At 36.8% G+C, this 17,879-nt stretch overlaps 2 protein-coding genes across 10 annotated transcripts in view; one reads left to right on the forward strand and one right to left on the reverse strand.

The window, feature by feature from the left end:
* GPR137B (G protein-coupled receptor 137B) overlaps positions 1-17,879 on the forward strand; it is a 92,761-nt gene that overhangs the window by 46,053 nt on the left and 28,829 nt on the right. For 2 of the 7 annotated variants that reach the window (XM_046653852.1, XM_046653851.1), the window contains 3 exons: positions 1,057-1,181; positions 2,654-2,761; positions 3,196-9,276. In XM_046653852.1, coding sequence (XP_046509808.1) covers positions 1,057-1,181; positions 2,654-2,761; positions 3,196-3,232 — 270 coding nt within the window. In that variant the 3' untranslated portion in view covers positions 3,233-9,276. The other 5 variants (XR_006887528.1, XR_006887526.1, XR_006887527.1 and 2 more) reach the window with 5 other exon arrangements.
* Positions 10,071-17,879, reverse strand: part of ERO1B (endoplasmic reticulum oxidoreductase 1 beta) — a 53,711-nt gene continuing 45,902 nt past the window's right edge. The window contains exons 15-16 of one of the 3 annotated variants that reach the window (XM_046653849.1): positions 13,009-13,065; positions 10,071-10,394 (exon numbers count right to left, since the gene is read on the reverse strand). In XM_046653849.1, the coding sequence (XP_046509805.1) occupies positions 10,379-10,394; positions 13,009-13,065 (73 nt within the window). In that variant the 3' untranslated portion in view covers positions 10,071-10,378. The remainder of the gene's footprint in view (positions 10,395-13,008; positions 13,066-17,879) is intronic. The other 2 variants (XM_046653847.1, XM_046653848.1) reach the window with 2 other exon arrangements.

Raw genomic sequence — 17,879 nt, forward strand, 5'->3', positions numbered from 1 at the left:
TATATTTTCTTCTAAGAGTTTTATAGCATAGCTTTTACTCTTACATTTAGGAGTCTTTAATCCATTTTGAGTTACTTTTTGTGTATGGTGTGAGCTGAGTCCAACTTCATTCTTTTGCCTAGACATTCTTGCTACAAATACTAAGTTTTGGCGGGGAGGGAAGGAAGATTGGCCCTGAGCTAACATCTGTTGCTGGTCTTCCTCTATTTTGTATGTGGGACGCCACCACAGCACAGCTTGATGAGTGGTATGCAGGTCCACGCCCAGGATCCAAACCTGTGAACCCTGCATCACTGAAGCTGAGTGCACAAACAACCACTACACCACCAGGCCAGCCCCTACAATAGTAAATTTTAATACCTTGTATAAGTTCCACTTTGCTTCCTATATTTGGCTAGATTTGTTTTAGAAAAGCAGGAATTCACATATAGGTACCCGTCATATAATGAGCTTGTTTCATACTCTGTTGGTTAACTTTTAAATACACCACTAATACTATGTAGAAGGATGTCACACAAATGCTGGATTTTACGCCAGATTTAGGTTGCAATGTGATATAGTCCTGATCTTCTGCTTGCATGACACCAGCCCTCTGAAGTTTTTTGAGAGGTGAACTCAGCTTGGGGACAGAAACAGGATGAAATGATTATAGAAGCAGGACAAGAAACCCTCTCAAAATGAATTCATCATGATTTCATTAGTCTAATTTTTTGTGAATGCTTACATCATTATATGGATTTATATCTAATCTGGTACTGTCTACTCTAGTTTGGCTAATTTGGTAATGTCTGGCTTTTTTTGATAAGGGATTAAAACAATAATTCATTGTTGTAAGCAGGACTCTGAAAGAAGATTTTGTCCCTACTGATAAAAGAAAAAGTTAATCTCTCTTAAATATAAAAGCAACTGAAATGAACGGCCCAGCTGAACAGGTCCATCCTCCATCCAGAGGAGTAGAAGATCCTTAGTCTCCTGCAAGAAAGAGATCTGATTTATCTTTGTCTAGCGCGAGGCACACTGTCTGAAAGGAGGCTGAACAATCAACTTTCTTTTTAGACCAACCCTGGAATGGTCCCCAGCCATGGATTCAGTCCCAGATCTTATTTCTTTGACAACCCTCGAAGATACGACAGTGACGATGACCTCGCCTGGAACATTGCCCCTCAGGGACTTCAGGGAAGGTAAGACCCTAGTTCATGTTAGAGAGGCACGGTTAGGAGTGGGAGGGCTGCACCGAAGAAATGGATTCAAACGGAAAGAAAATTCCTACATAGAAACTCCAGAGCTGGAGGTAGAGTGAGGCAGACAGAAAGAGGAGGGAAGCACCTGAGTAAGTGAAAGTGACTGCACCCAGAGCAGAGACCCTGTCCCAGGATTACGTGACTCCCCACTGCCACGGGCAGGAGGAGTGCCAAGCTGCTGCCCTCCCTCAGCCTGCTGAGGCTTCAGCCGCACTCCGCTGCCCAGCGACCATCCTGGCCCCTCTTGCCATCTGTGGATCTGGGACTTCAAGGCCAGCAACGGCAAGAGGGGCCAAAAGGGCTGACCTGGTGCTTGCGAGCCCCTCTTCTCTCTGCTTGTCCCCCAGGACCCTGTACTGTTCCTGTGAAAGGGAAGCTCCAGCTGAATGTTTCTTAGAAGTAAAGGCTATCTTATGCAATCCTTGTGAATTTAAAGACCTATCGTTAACATTTTAATGTAAACTTTATGTTTTTCCTCTGGGACAAAGTGATAAAAGAAGACATTCTTGCTTTTCTACTCCTTATCCTTATGTAAAAGTCCTTACAAAACCTTAAAAGAACTCTGAAAAGTGCCCTTGTTTTAGGGATAGGAGAACTGAGCAAAAGCTGGGAGAATACGTTGCTTTCTCAGTGGTTCAGAGAGCAGAGAAATTCTGGTCAGATAGAATAAAAGATGGCATTTGGGAAAAAAGAGGAAAGCAGACCAGTCCACCAGGCCAGCAGATGTAAAGAACAGAGCTACTCTGGAAGTCAGCGTCTGCGGTCGAAAGTTGTCCAAACCCTCTTCCCTAAAACTGGTCTCGCACCCACTTACCCCTTTGCATTTTCTACTAGCAACGCCCGTCCCTCCGTACCCTGCTGGAGCAGCCCTGACCCCTCGCCTGAAGGGGACACAGAGCCAGGGGAGACCTCACTACCTGTGTAGAATACTACATAGATGAGAATAATAATAGAAACTTACATTACAGCGTGCTAACTCTATATTAAGATACTGTTCTAAGTGCTTACAGGTGTTAACCTACAAAAGCCCAATGAGGTAGTTACTAGTAATACTCCCATTCCACAGATGTGCCATAAGTTGTTTGTCCAAAGACACACAGGTGGTGAGCTGTATTCTGCATTAGGATTCAGATACAATTTGTTGCTAAAACTTTGTTATACATGGTGATCGCTTTATGGTTCTAGTAATACTACACTTCTGGGCTCTACAGAGTTCAGTAGACTTTTGTGGGCAGACTTCTAGCCACTGTGCATAACACTGCTTTGTGGGAAAATGGGCTTCAAGAAGCTACTTACGAAACTTTGAGACTGTCTCTAGTTTATAGAAAATCCCGGTTCTATCTACCTAAAATAGATGTCATCAGTAGTAAGTATAATGTTTCAAGGGACTGAAATATCTTTTTCTTTTTAAGTTTTGCTCCAGACTGCTACGATTGGGGACAACAAACCAACAGCTTCCTGGCACAAGTAGGAACTTTACAACCAGAGTCAACTTTGGATCCTGACAAACCAAGCCATGGGTAGCATCCTTCAGTTTTATGGAAGATTCGTCAGTTGAAAAGCTGACAGACTTAATGACAGCTGAATTTTTAGGACTTTTCCTTAAGAAATAGGACTTCATTTTTATTTGTCACAGGTTTCTAATGGCTCCATAGGACTAAGCAATAATTTAGATTGATAAAACCTTATTTTAGTACTAAAAAGTGAGCCTGGCTATCTATTTCAGTGGGTATAATTTAAACTTTTAAAAAAATCTGTACTTTTATAAAGATGTATTTTATATAACTTAATAATAATGCTAAAATATACTAGGGTTTTTTGAGAATGTTATTGCAGTATATGTTGTAGTTTGCACAGACTTATGCATAATTCACTTTAGAAGTATACAGTATATGGTCTGATGGTTTTTAAGTCTTTTGGACTAAAGTATTCCTCAAATCCTTACCTCTTCAGGTCCCTCAGATTCTGAGCTCCTCGCTGGTAGACTCTAAATACAGTTGACATCCCGAGAGCCAATTGCAACTCCAGTGTTGAAAGTTATAATGTAGCAGAATCTCAACAGACTGCATACAGGTAATTGGCTCCTTAGAGCTCTTTAAGGCCCAGATGGTTGGTTTCTCCAAGAATCTCCTAAATTTTGCCGCAAGTTCAATACACTTCAATGAAAAAATGTTGATAGAGTTGACTTACGCTATTAAACCTCCTCTGCTATATTTAGAGATTTTGCATAGTTTCCAGCCCAGTGAAATCCAACATCCATCACCTCAGGACTTCAGCAAGCCTGCACCTTGCCCAACTTGCTGAACATTTGTTACATTCAAGGAACAAAGAAGAGGTTTTCAAAAGGGGATTAATAAAAAATAGCCCTGGCCCTTGAGCCAAAAGACTATGTGGAATCCTAACAGTTTTCCTGTTATTTCCAACCATATTTAAAATAATGCCCTTTATTTTTAAATAGCTCAGAAAGCAGCCTACTGGAAGCTGCTTGTTTAAAATGGGAGGAGCACTGCAGTATTCCATAGCACGATTCCTGCCTCCCAGCTGTGTAAAACGGCGCGCTCCAGACAACTGTTGATAAGTCGTCTTTCAGTTAGATGAAACTCACGTCAAGAAATATACTAGTTCCCCAACCATAAGTGCCATTCTGAAACTTCCAAGATACATATATTCTGCAGTTGTAAAACTGTCTCTAATAGGAGACTGGTACATGGCTCTGTCAGGGAGCTTAAATGCTCTGATTTTCTATACAATAGATAGGTACTAGTGGAAGTACTGTTAGGAGAAAGGATTCTGCTCCGCCTAGGAAATCTCACATCCCGGGACAGAGGGAGGAGCAGATGAAAAGGAACTTACATTAATAAGCTCTGCCTACATGATGAAAGCCATTTCACATGTCTCTTTCTTCCCATTTTTGTCTTCAGGAATAATTTATCTCTGGGCATTGACTTCACAGAGATGAAGTCTACTGCTCTCACCTTGATGGTATTTAAAACTGGGCTCTCAAGTTTTAAATGGGTCACGATTGTGTTTTTCCTTTGTATAGGACATCTTTACCCTGCTTAATCCCACATAACAACATTCTTGCCTTTCAGTATATGGAAGAATTTGGGTCACATATTTAAAATAGTTACCATCAGGGAAAATTCAACACTGAAGCAAAATTTGCACTGATCATTCACATTGCCTTAAAATATTCTAAGTTGTTATTCTAAATAGCTTTCAGAATACCCTCTTCTCACACTGTCTTTGTTACTAATACTTAGGAAAACTTAAAGGCAGACTCAGCATATGTTTAACACTGCCCTAAATCATGCTTTCAGAAAGTACCACAGTTCTTCAGTATTAGGTCATTCAAGGGTAGATATATTTTAAAAAATACAGTGATAAAAATAGCACCAAAATCATGTAATTATACTCATCCTATGATGTATAAACACTTTATTATTCTCTTAGTACTGGCAGGAAAACTGAAATACCCAGCCTTAACTGATAAAAGCCATAATCTATTTTTATGATGAAGTTGCTAGTATTTATTTGAACTATTATTTTTTATTGGAAAGAATAAAAATATTCTAAGTGCCTGTTTTTCTCTTCTTCCCCTTTTTTAAAAGTAATGCTAAAGCACAAGTGTCATGACACATCTAGAATAGAAAAAACTACGATTGTATCAAACTGTCTTTCTCTCACAGTAAATGATCGGGTACACCCTGTGAAATGTTGCAGGTGTGGTATGGAAAGGAAAGTTAAAATTCCCTTTAGCTCCTGACTTTACTTGTGCTGCTAAGTACACTAACAAAACTACTCGTTATGTGAAATATTAAAGGCTGAGAGAAGGCAAGGAATGGTGATTACTGGTTCTAAAATATCCAAAAGTCCTCTTGTGTTAAGCCAACATGATGAAATTAACACCCTGATAATTTGAAAGTTAAAAAGGGATGGACAAGAGTCACTGAACATTTTGTACCATCATTTATCTAAGGCCGATTCAACACTAAAAGGGTGAGTGTGAATGCTTCTGTGCATCTGTTGGAAATATGCAAAATAGATGTCCACTTGTGCAGTCATTTGTCTAAGAATTCCAACTGATGTGTGTAGATATCTTTCATTGGCTCTTTGTCCTTTTTACAATTAACCTGTTTAATTGAGCTGATGATTAAACATCCAGTGTGTGTTACACAGAGCTGTGGACTCTAAGAAGTTTTGATTCTTACAATGTACACCTCAAGCACATTTAGTTATGCCAATTCTTTCTTGAATGTATCAGGCACGTTGTTAATAACGATGCTGGTTACCATGTTTAGCTGCTTAGAGCAGGCACACTTGCTTGTGCATCCCCAAATTTCCTCTTTTACCAAAAATCCAAGAGAACTGCTCTTTGCTGGGCTCGAACATTAACCCCTATTAAGAGGAAAGGAACAAGCATTAGTAAACCCTAGAGCGTGAGAAGTACTTTAAGAGAAAGCTTCTCATTTATATTTACATACTGGATATTATTAGAATATTGCTTTTATTTTTTTTAACAATAAGGGTGAACTTACATTAGAACTAAATGGGTCTTAATATTTGAAACTTTATCAGGATTTCTAACTAAAAAACTTCGTTAAAAAAATGCTTTCACTTTAGGTTACTGCATGATAAAACATAGATTAGTATAGGTCTGGTCAGAGACACATCTAATATTTGTTTCCACTTTTTATCCCATGCAAGTGAGAATTTTATTAATTAAAAACATTTCTAACTGTGCATAAGGCACTTAAGACTTCTCGTGGTCCAGATGGAGGAGCTATTAGAAAGGATCAGGCTAAAATAGTGGAATTCTCACAAAGACTATAAATAAACTGATTAAAGTGAGGAAGCATTTATGTAAAAAGGGACAATGAAGATAAGGGAATGGAATTCAGTCAACATCTATTGAGTGCCTACTATGTGCTAGATATTGGGCTAGATACTAGTCACGTGTCTGTGGGTCCAGTCTGTAAACACAGCCACACCCTTACATTAACCCTGCTCTTGGCCTTTAGCAGGGATATATGAAGAGCCCTTGCACCAAAGGGTCAGAATTCTTTTAAGTCTGCACATGATGTCCCCATGCCCCCAACCTAGATTTCGGTGTTGATTCCCCATACCTGTTACCTAGCTCCTCTGGCCTGGGCCCTGATGGTGGGTTCATTCAGGGTTCTGAGACTGGCTGCCCAGGTCATCAAGTGGGGGTGGTTCAAAGTCCTCAGATCCAAATCCAGTGACTCAGCAGCTCCTAACGGTATCTACCTGGTTCCTCCAAAGCGGGCTTTGTTCCCTCTATTCTTTGACTTGTGGCTAGGACCTATCCTCCATTTTCCCAGAAATTGACTCTACCTTGCCAACATTAATTCTTCAGCCTCCAATCCTGGTCTGCCCTTTTGGACCTTGGCTGCCCTACCACACAGAATATTAGACTCTATCTCCAGAATGGATTTCCTGCCTCTGAACTTTAGCCTAGTCAGAACTGGCGATCAGATGCCTGCTGTCTTCAGCTAGATCTGTGATCTGTTTTTCTTTAGCCTATATGAGCCACAAAGTCCCTTCCTTTCTCTCCTGATCCCTGTCGTCGTGAAATTTCTTGACTCTGCACCTCAATTTCCCATGAACCTTGCTAACCTACAACAGTCTCTCCAGGCTCTTTGCAGTCCCGAGTCATGGTGCTCCTTGAAGGCATTCATTGAGTTATAAAAAGGGCACATTCAGGATAAACAAATAATGCTTCACCAGGGCCATTCAATTTGTGTTAGAGTAGCCTTGGTGTGCTATCCCCTTGGTGAATTCACTAGCCCAGAGTTTGGGCTTTGGGTTTGCACACTTAAAACCTCTCAAAGGGTGCAGAACACTTCCTCATTTGGAAGTATATTCTGTGGAGGAAAACCACATGGAAAGTTAAATTATATCAGAATGTTGCATGGTGAATGCTGACTCTGCTCTGACCAAGGGCTGTTAGGTGGACAATTTTAAGGAATCTGTGACAACTTAATGGCCTTGTCAAGCAGATCAAGATTCACTCACATTGAGGGCACCTTCTCCACTAGACACGTTTCTATGTTAGCTCTTCCTCTTCAAATGATACATTCTTTCTCTGGGGTCATTCTCACTATAAACTAGATGGAACCTAGTTAGGTAATAGACTTCAGACATTACATGATGGCAGGGATATTTTTTTTCTTCACTGCTACATTCCCAATGCCTAGAACAGTGAATGAAGTCAAATCCTGTTCTTTTGGTAGATATCATCTTTTTTTTTTAATAAGGTAATTTCTTGCACTCACACTTTTATCCACTGCATATTCATTTTACAATTAAATGACTCATTTAAGAGCCCCTCCCTGTTTTCTTATGAATCTTTGACAGACATCCAACTTTTGGACAAAGAATTCATAATGGAATAAAAGAAGAAATAAGGATTTTTATAAAGATAATTCTCCAATCATTCTTAGATACTAAGTCTAACGTAAAAGCACTGAGATAAAATTCTGTCTACACAGGCACCACAGGTCCTGTCTCTTTGCCCTCACCTGTTTGGGCACTGGCAAATAGAATACTGAAATAATTAATACAAGAGGTCTTAAAAAGTAGATCTTTATCACGTACAGTATCAAATTAAAAGAAGAGTGATACATTAAGTGGTTAAAAATGCAACCCTCCAGAAAAAAACACTTGAGTTGGGCAGAGTTTTAGCAATGATCCATGTGTTAACGGATTTTTTAAAGCTCATGTAGAATAAACAAGAATAGCTAAAGAAAACCGTACAAAATAAATAAAGGTTGGGGAGGGAGAAGGAGAAGGGGGTACTACACACCAGATATTAAAACACAGACCCTGAGTAATTAAAACAATGTGGTACTGGAGCATGAGTAAACAGACCAGCAAAACAGCAAGAGAAGCCAGATATACAGCCAAGTCCATATGGGATTGTAGATATGATCAACGTAGCATCTTAAACTAGTGAGGAAAAGATGAACTGTTCAATAAATGGTATTGGAATAACTAGGTAATCATCTGGGAAAAAACAAGATTGGATTCATAACTTACACCTCATACCAGGATACACTTCAAATGAATCAAAATTTAGATAATAAAAAAAAAACCATACAAGTCCTAGAAGGAAATATAGGTGAATTATTGCTGTGGACTGACGAAGGCATTCTAACTATGACTCAAAAGTCCAGAAACCACTAAATTAGACTACATAAAAATTAGAAATTTGCATGGAAAAACCACCATAAGCAAATTCAAAAGACAGACGACAAATTAAACAAAAAATGTAGAGGGCTGGGCCCATGGCCGAGTTCGGGTGCTCCGCTTCCGTGGCCCAGGGTTTCGCTGGTTCAGATCCTGGGCACGGACATGGCACTGCTCATCAAGCCATGCTGAGGCAGCGTCCCACATGCCACAACTAGAAGGACCCAAACTAAAATATACAACTATGTACTGAGGGGCTTTGGGGAGAAGGAAAAATAAAAAATAAATAAAATCTTTAAAAAAAAATGTACAGCTCATTACACTCAAAGGGTTAATATCCCTAACAAAGCACTCCTCGAAATTGATAAAAGATCAACAGTGCAGTAGAAAAATGGGCAAAAGATATGAACAGAAAAGGAAATACAAATGGCTCTTAAACATATTAAGGGTAGTCAGCCTTACTCGTAATAAGAAAAATACAAACTAAATCACATTGATATATAATTTTGTATCTATCAGAATGGCAAAAATCCAACTTTTTAATAACAACTACTGGTAAGGATGTGGGTAAGCAGGAATTGTCTTAAATTGCAGATGTGTAAGTGAACTGGTAACCACCCCTTATGGAGGGCAATATTCTAACGTCTTTCAAAATTAGAAATGCACATGGTCTTTAACCCCAAAATTCCACTTTGGGGTATTTATTCTACAAGTACATACATCTGAAATGACATAAATACAAGGTCTGGCATCAATCCAAATGCCCACTAATAGGGAACTGGTTAAATGATTGCGAATTCCTATAATGGACTACCAAGCAGTTACTTAAAAAAAAAAAAAAAAAAAGTAAGCTACCTAGTGATATGGGAAGACTGCCAAGAGAAATTAAGTGAAAAGCTATGTATATGATGCCTCTCTTTGGGTAAAAATGAGAGAAAAGATAAGACTTTACATTTGTATTTGTTTTGTTTGTATATGCCTAAAAAAGTATGGATGGAAACATAAGAAACCAAGAACAGAGGTTGTTTATGGTGGGGCAGGAGGAGGAGGTACTTTATGGGAAGTTGGGCCAAGGAGAGAATGAAGACATTCCACTGTATAGCTTTTTATATTTTTTGGTTTTTGAACCATGTGAATGTATTACCTATTCAAAAAAATTAAATAAAATAAGTATATTTAAAAAGCCTTATGACTTAATACACATCAAAAAAATAAGTCCCCAATTTTTAGTTGAATGGTAATAAGCCAACTTAGGAAATGACACAAATATACCACATTCTGAGCAGAGGCTCTGGAGTCAGACTTTCTAGTTTCAAATTCTAGTCCCACAACCTAGAATTTGTGACTGTGGACAACTTACTTCGCCTCTCTAATCCTCAGTTTTCTTACCTGTAAAACAGAGAAGTAACTACCTCCCAAGTAGAGGTGTTGTGAAGATGAAATAATCCATGCAAAGCCTTTGCTGGGATGGCTGCCGATGCTTGCTGTTGTAAGAAACCACCTAGACTACTTATGTATATTCTCCCTTCTCCACAAATTATAATTAAATCCTCATCTCATAAAAGGAAACATTTAAAAAGGGGGAAAAAAAACAAGAAAGAAAAATTGCAGAAACATTTACTTTAATTCACATTTTCTACAATCTGGTGGGTATAACAGCAAATTATTTGGAATTCTGTTCAAAATCCAACCTGCACCTGTAGATGTTACTTAAAATAGAGTACACATAAATTTGTGTGTGTGTGTGTGTGTTATTTTGTTTTACCAAATAATTTCCATGATACCATGCACCCAGTCTCTGTATTTTGGTGAGTAGCTATGGTTTCTGCAGGTACTTCAGTCTGCAAACTGCTGAGAGGTTTACTGTGACCTGTTCCCAAATTTCCAGTGAAGGCAATGCTGATGAAGATCAAAATAGCTGTCCTTTCTTATATACAATGGCACCTAGGTAAAGTTGGAAAATATGGCACAGTGTTTCATATAAATACAGAGATTACAAGTATTGAGTAATTCACGTTAAAATGTCAAAATACGTTTGACGTATCAAATTTGAAAACCATTACTATTCTGTCTGATCCTCATAATCTAAAAATCAACACAGGAGAAACATTGAAATTTTACCAACTTTAATATATAGTATTTCTAACTTACATAGATGCCACTTAAGAAAAAAATAAACTCATTCCATTCAAGAAAGGAATATTTTCCTTTTCTTCATTTTCATTACTTCATCAGCTGGTACAATCATTTCTGTCAGTTATATTATCAAGTGCTGGATTTTTAAATTAGGTGATGAGATAGAGACAAATGCAAAGAAATTACCAGCCAAGCATTTTCACAATGGAATCAGTACTCTAGGATCACTTCACAACAAAAGGTATGTGGACTGCAAAAAGTTTATATCACAAGGACCAGGCTCACAAACAAAGATTCCTACAGCTTATACAATCATTTAAGAAATACACACATACACAAAAATGTAGGCTGCCCCACAAAATCTAATTTATGGTAATAAACTTAAATAAATTTCAGCTTAAGAATACTTCATTTGTTTATTTTCTTGGTAGTGAAAAAAATGTGTTAACACCTTGAACTTTTTACCCTAACCAGGCCTTTTAATTTCCTTGAACTCACTCTAGTATACAATTTTTCCCAAGCTTGAAACAAATCACAGTAAAGAAAAAAAACAGTAAATGGAAATGACCAAGGATTTTCTCCAGTAAATAGTTTAAATAACAGATTTTTTATCTATAAATGAGGGAACGAAGTAACGCTACCAAAAAGATTTTAAACGTACAGTAATAATGGACACAAAGTGCAAAACGTTCACATTTCCTTAAACTCTGAAAGAACACTAAGAATAATTCTTATTAATTCCTCAGCAAGATTACTCAGATATGCACATTTTAGACAAGTTTCCTTAAGGTCCCCCTTCCCCACCATACAATACTTGCATCCCTAAAAATGAAAACAAAAAGTGCAGGAGGCTCCAATCCAGCCAGCCTGTTTTATTTGACTTAACAAAAAGCACCACCACCACCAACAGAAAAGCCAGGGTCCATGAAGGTTAGAAACTGGATAAGAAAATAATCAACTAGTGAGACCTTACTCCCTCCAATCATATCCCTCCAAGGGACAGCTAAATATTTTTAAAAGAGGGGTGAGCCAACTAAATACAATGGAAAATATGCCACTAAATCATCAATAAACACATTTCAGACTTTGGCAGGATAAGATATGGAATTAAGAGCACTTATTTGCTTCACAAAAGACTGAAGAGTCTAAGGAGAAACTGTATTTTGTACCCGCATTACTTCTACACAGATGCAACCTTGCAAATTAATCACATATTTACTAACACCTTTAAAAAGAACCAATATTTTAAATATGAAGGATATTTAAATCCCAGGTTTAGAAAAATGAGTTTAGGACTTACGAGTCCTCTGTTGGTACAAGTCACATGAAGTACCATTTATATACAATGAATGAAAAGAAAAAGAAAAAGTGGGGGGAGGGGAAGCTTAAGTCTTGAACTAACCTACCTGCTTAGATATCTAACCAAAGAAAATCAGATTGCGAGAGGATTGCATAGATTGTATTATAAAATAAAATCCTTTAAAAATGTGTACTTTAAAACAGTGAATTTAGAGTATATAATGTTTTAAATTGACATTATAAATCCATATAACCCCATTCAAATTTTATCAAGATGGAAACTGTCAAGTATTTATGCAATTTTTTTTGTTCGCTTAAACAAAAATTTCTAAAATTGGAGTAGGGACAGAGAAAACCAAATCAAAAGAAACCGATTTACAGGTTCTAAGTAAAGAATCCTCTAGAGCCAGCCCACTACACACATCAAATCTGGCTGGGTGGCATAGGGGACAGTACTTATTCACCTTTACCAAAGCAGGTCCTTTAGACCAAAACAAAACAGTAACAACAACAACAGGAATTTAAAATCTTAAATAAAAACCAATGAAACTGAAGTCCTGGGGATTCTTAAGAAACTTTCGTAACTATACATTGGAAGAGCTATTCATCACGGTGACACTTCCATAGTGAAGGTGACACACAGAGTTAGGCAAGGCTAAAAACACATTTTAAAATCACTGATAAATTTTTATCACTGATACCAGCCCTAAGCAACATTTGCTCCCTAGCTCTCCTTTTCCATAACAGAATGTTAAGAGTGTTATCAGGATGCAGACATGGTCATTTAAGTTTGACAACTGGAAATGAAGGACACCAGAATAGAACAAAACCAATTCTACACAAACTGAATACCATAATATTTAACAGATTGAAACATATAAAATTAAACACAGAATTAGTATAATTTACATGTTTTAAAAGTATATACTTCATTTATAAATATCTCTAATTGATAATCTATTAAGAATCTTAAATATTCAAGTGAACATTTGAATTTTCTCTTAAAGAGTTCAGAATTCTTGCAGTCTTTGAAGGTTAGTCTCTTTCTGCTGAATTTCCAAGATTAAAAGGCTTCACAAAGTCACTTTATGTCTCTAATTACACATACAAAAGCCTTTATTACCTACTGTGTTGTAATAAGACTTTAAAATTCTGTAACTCTCTTATACTTGTAGAAAGCCTATAGGAGGAAAAAAAAAAGCATATTACTACAGCTAATATGTTTACAAATTTCAAATTACTGACATTGTTAGAAAGGCTATAATTTGAAAGCAAAATCCAAAATAAAAGAATGTAAACAACACTGAACATTGAAGCTTCCATTTTTAAATGAGTATGCTGTAATTACTTATTAAAGATGGACAAAACACTGAGCCATGGTTCTTCAGTCTTGGTAAGAAGGGGCAAAGGAAGCCAGTTACTTATTATTAACAGAGTCTAGATGATGGGAACAGTGGTATGAATAATTCATTGCAATAAAGAATCTCAAATTATTTACATTTGGTCTCATAAATTCATTTTGCACATTCCTCTCTAAATGTGCATTCCTTTCTTCTTGTTCCCCAAACACACTAATTTGTTTTATGCCGTTAGCTCCACAAGGGTAAAGATTCTGTTTATTTTGTCTACTGTGGAATCTCTGTGCCCCCCATTCATCAATATTTATGGTTTTCAATAAATAATTATTGAATGAATGAATGAAATGCTTCCAGGCCCAGGCGTAAAACTCTGGAATTAGAATCACAAAAAACATAATTCTATAAGCTCAATTATCCTTATGTACAATTCAGGGTTGATAAAATTTAATGTCTTTCTTTCTGTATCTTAGCATGATGGAGTATGTAGATTTAAGCTCCTTTCTTTCTTTTTTTTTTTTTTTTGAGGAAGATTAGCCCTGAGCTAACTACTGCCTATCCTCCTCTTTTTGCTGAGGACGCCTGGCCCTGAGCTAACATCCGTGCCATCTTCCTCTACTCTATATGTGGGACGTCTACTACAGCATGGCGTGCCAAGTGGTGCCATGTCTGCACCCAGGATCCGAACAGGCGAACCCCGGGCCGCCGAGAAGCAGAACGTGCGAACTTAACCACTGCGTCACCGGGCCGGCCCCTAAGCTCCTTTCTTTAAGTATTTAATAACTTTTCTTATATTGAGAGCTTAGGATATGCTAGGCAATGTTTTGAGCACATCACATACATAATCTCATTAATTATTTTAAAAAATCCTACAAGGTAGACAAAATTAACCTTGATTTTACATTTTAGGAAAACTGAGGCTCAAACAAATCAAGTAATTTTCTCAAGGTCACCCAGGTAGTGTGAGTTCTAGCCAGTTCATCAGATCCTGAGATCATATAGCTTCTCAAAAAATCTATGTTAAGGTCTCAAAAACATTTTCTTTATACTCTCATAAATTGTGGGATTAATAGAAAATGAATTCTTACTCTAATGCTCAGAATATTAAAGGATTGAAGCAGTTTTTAATTATTAGGAAAAAAACAGAATATGATGATTAAACAAAATAAATGTGTAAAACCATATGCTATATCTCAAAGTACCTGTTTTAAAAAAAAATCTACCAAAATATAAAAGATACAGTAAAGAGACCAAGGCCCATAACTAAAGAAAAGAGAGCTTAGTAAATAGCAGCAGATGTGTTCAGAATGAAACAAGCAAAAAGTCTGAACAAAATGGAGAGATCAGAGAACTCAAAGGTTATCAGACAAATTAACTACAGGTGTGTCCCCTTTACCCCAGGAGCATAAACTGACCAGCACTGTATGGAACCGTTAAGCACAGTCTCTGTGGAGATGCACTCCAGACCTCACAACTTATTACCTGAGAGGGAGATTTTCCACATTCTCTATTATTATTCTAAGTCAGACACAGGAGAACACGGAGTGTACCTGCATCTGCCTGCTGCCTTACCCTTAAGAGGGGCATTAAAATATACTGTAATATCCAACAGGTATATTAATGCCATATCTGTTTGTTCCCTGGAAAATAAACCATTTGGTATAACTTGAAACTATCAAAAAATGGCTGTTAGTGTAGGAAAGGCACTTGCAGAGTATTCAAGATAAACCACATTTTCTAGGATTCAGTGGCCAAAACCAAAGACAATGCTCACTGTGTCTCTGCCCACTACTATCACACAACAAAGCAATGCTGTGCTGGGTACCCTGAGTGAGGTAGAACTGTGTTAAATAGGTTGTGAGACAGAGAAGACTGCCAGTTCACCTAGGGAAGGCTAACGTACAAACTCCCCAAAGAATAACGCAATTAATTTTGTGTGTTAGTGCTAGCTGCTAAATTTTAGCTAAATCATTTACTATTTAAATGGACTGATAATCAAGGGGCAGATAATGAAGTTAAAAGATCCCACTAAAAATTAGTCAGAAAAACTATAATATTCTTAAGGAAAATGTAGGAAATCTGTGGAATCCACATGAAGGAAACAATAAAACTCAGATATAAAAGGAGAGTGGCTAAGTAAATTGTGGTATGATCATGTCATAAAATATTGGCTTATATTAAAAGTAATGCCTAGGAAAAAATGTTAATAACATTGGGAAATGATTACAATATAATGCCAACTAAAACAGAATAAGAAAATATACAAAAAGTATGCTTTTGGTTCTGTAAACACATATATACATACATACACACATGTATATACATGCACATACATATATATGTTTTTTTACTTATAAGTAGTGGAAAAATACACATTATAAGTAGTGGGAAAATCCATCAAATGCTGAAACAGTCCTGGGTGATAGGGATATGAGTGATTTTCAAATTTATTTTTTAAATTATACTTTCATATGTTTTTCCAAGTTTTCTATAATGACCATGAATTACTTTTATAATTAGGGGGTCAAAAGGATGAAGCTTTTCAAGAGCTTAAAAAGCAGATGGATAAACTGCTATTTGCTTTTTCCTGAGGAGGAAAAAGGAGATTACATTAGGCTGTACCTTACTGGTGTAACCATCCCACCCCAAGTGTCATTACCCTTAAGAGAAGAAAGGTTTCTCACATCTAGGTTAGTCAGAGAAAAGGACAATTTTTTAAGTACTGACAAAAAAGAGCACTAAACATCCAGTGATGTCTATAAATCACCATCACAACCACCTCCACTGCCATGGAATTCAGGTAGCATCTTGTAGTTTAAAAAGTGCTGTCATATATAATCTCATTTTATCTTCATGTTAACTTGTGAGGAAGGTTTTATCATCCTCATTTTACAGAGAAAGGAAACAAGCTGGGGAAGAAAAGTGGTTTTCCTTTGCTCACACTACCAGCAAGTGGCAGGGCCAGGATTTCAGAACTCTAGGATCCCGGATTCTGAGTCCAGTACTCTCTAGGGAACAATGAAAAGTAACACCAGGCTCTAGATACAGAACTAAAGCTAGAAGGTCGCATTTATGAATATTCTTTATGAGACACACAAGAAATTCTGAAGAAGGTAACATCTGCTTCTTCCTCAACTTAATTTTACTTGGATTTTAAATGTTTAAATAGTTCAAAATATTTTTCATTTAAATTTCATTTTAAGTAATTTAAATTTAATTCAGTTTATCTTGTTTCATCTTACTACAGGCCTCATAAGTGGGTGGACTAAATTTTTCATGAAATACCAATTAGCAATGGGTATTCTGTGTCTATCTTGTGTTTGGAATCTGAACATACATGATTATCTTTAAATACAGGGGAGCAACAGGTGAAATCTTTGCTATTATGATGGGGAAGGGGATATTAATTTATTTGTAAGTTAACTGCCTCTTTTTAACTTAGAAATGTATGTTACCACAAAAAAAGTCTTAATAAATTTAAGAGGACTGAAACCATATGAGCATCTTTTCCAACCACAATGGGATGAAACAAGAAATTAATTACAAGAAGAATGCTGGAAAAATCACAAATATGTGGAGACTAAACAACATACTACTGAACAACAACTGGGTCAAGAAAGAAATCAAAGGAGAAATAAAAAAATACCTTGAGATAAATGAAAATGGAAATACAACATACCCAAATTTATGGGATGCAGCAGAAGCAGTTCTAAGAAGGATGTTCATAGTGATACATGCCTACCTCAAGAAACAAGAAAAATCTCAAACACACTAATTTTACATCTCAAGGAACCAGAAAAAGAACAAAGGAAGCCCAAAGTTATCAGAAGGATGGAAATAACAAAGATCACAGTAGAAATAGATAGAGACTAAAAGATAACAGAAAAGATCAACAAAACTAAGAGCTGGTTCTTTGAAAAGATAAACAAAATAACAAACCTTTACCTAGACTCACCAAGAAAAAAAAAAGAGCAGGCTCAATTAAATAAAATCAGAAATGAAAGAGGAGACATTACAACAGAAACCATAGAAATACAAAGGGTAGACTACTATGAACAATTATACGCCCATGAATTGAACAACCTAAAAGAAATGGATAAATTCCTATAAACATACAACCTTCCAAGACTGAATCATGAAAAAACATAAAATCTGAATTGGCCAATTACTAGCAAGGAGATTGAATCAGTAATCAAAAACCTCCCAACAAAGTCCAGAACCAGAATTCACTAGTGAATTCCACCAAACATTCAAAGAATTAATACCAATCCTTCTCAAAGGCTGCCAAAAAACTGAAGAGGAAGGAATGCTTCCAAACTCATTTTACGAGGCCAGCATTATCCTGATACCAAAACCAGACAAAGACACCACAAGAAAAGAAAATTACAGGCCAATGTCCCTGAGGAACATAGATGCAAAACTCCTCAATAAAATATCTGCAAGCCGAATTCAACAATACATTAAAAAGATCATACAACATGATCAAGTGGGATATGTTCCAGGGATGCAAGGATGGATCAACATCTGCAAATCAATCAACACGATACACATTAACAAAATGATGGATAAAAATTATATGATCATCTCAATCGATGCAGAAAAAGCATTTGACAAAAGTCAACATCCATTTATGATAAAA

The sequence above is a fragment of the Equus quagga genome, chromosome 2, assembly GCF_021613505.1.
Source record: "Equus quagga isolate Etosha38 chromosome 2, UCLA_HA_Equagga_1.0, whole genome shotgun sequence".
In the NCBI taxonomy this organism is placed as follows: domain Eukaryota; kingdom Metazoa; phylum Chordata; class Mammalia; order Perissodactyla; family Equidae; genus Equus; species Equus quagga.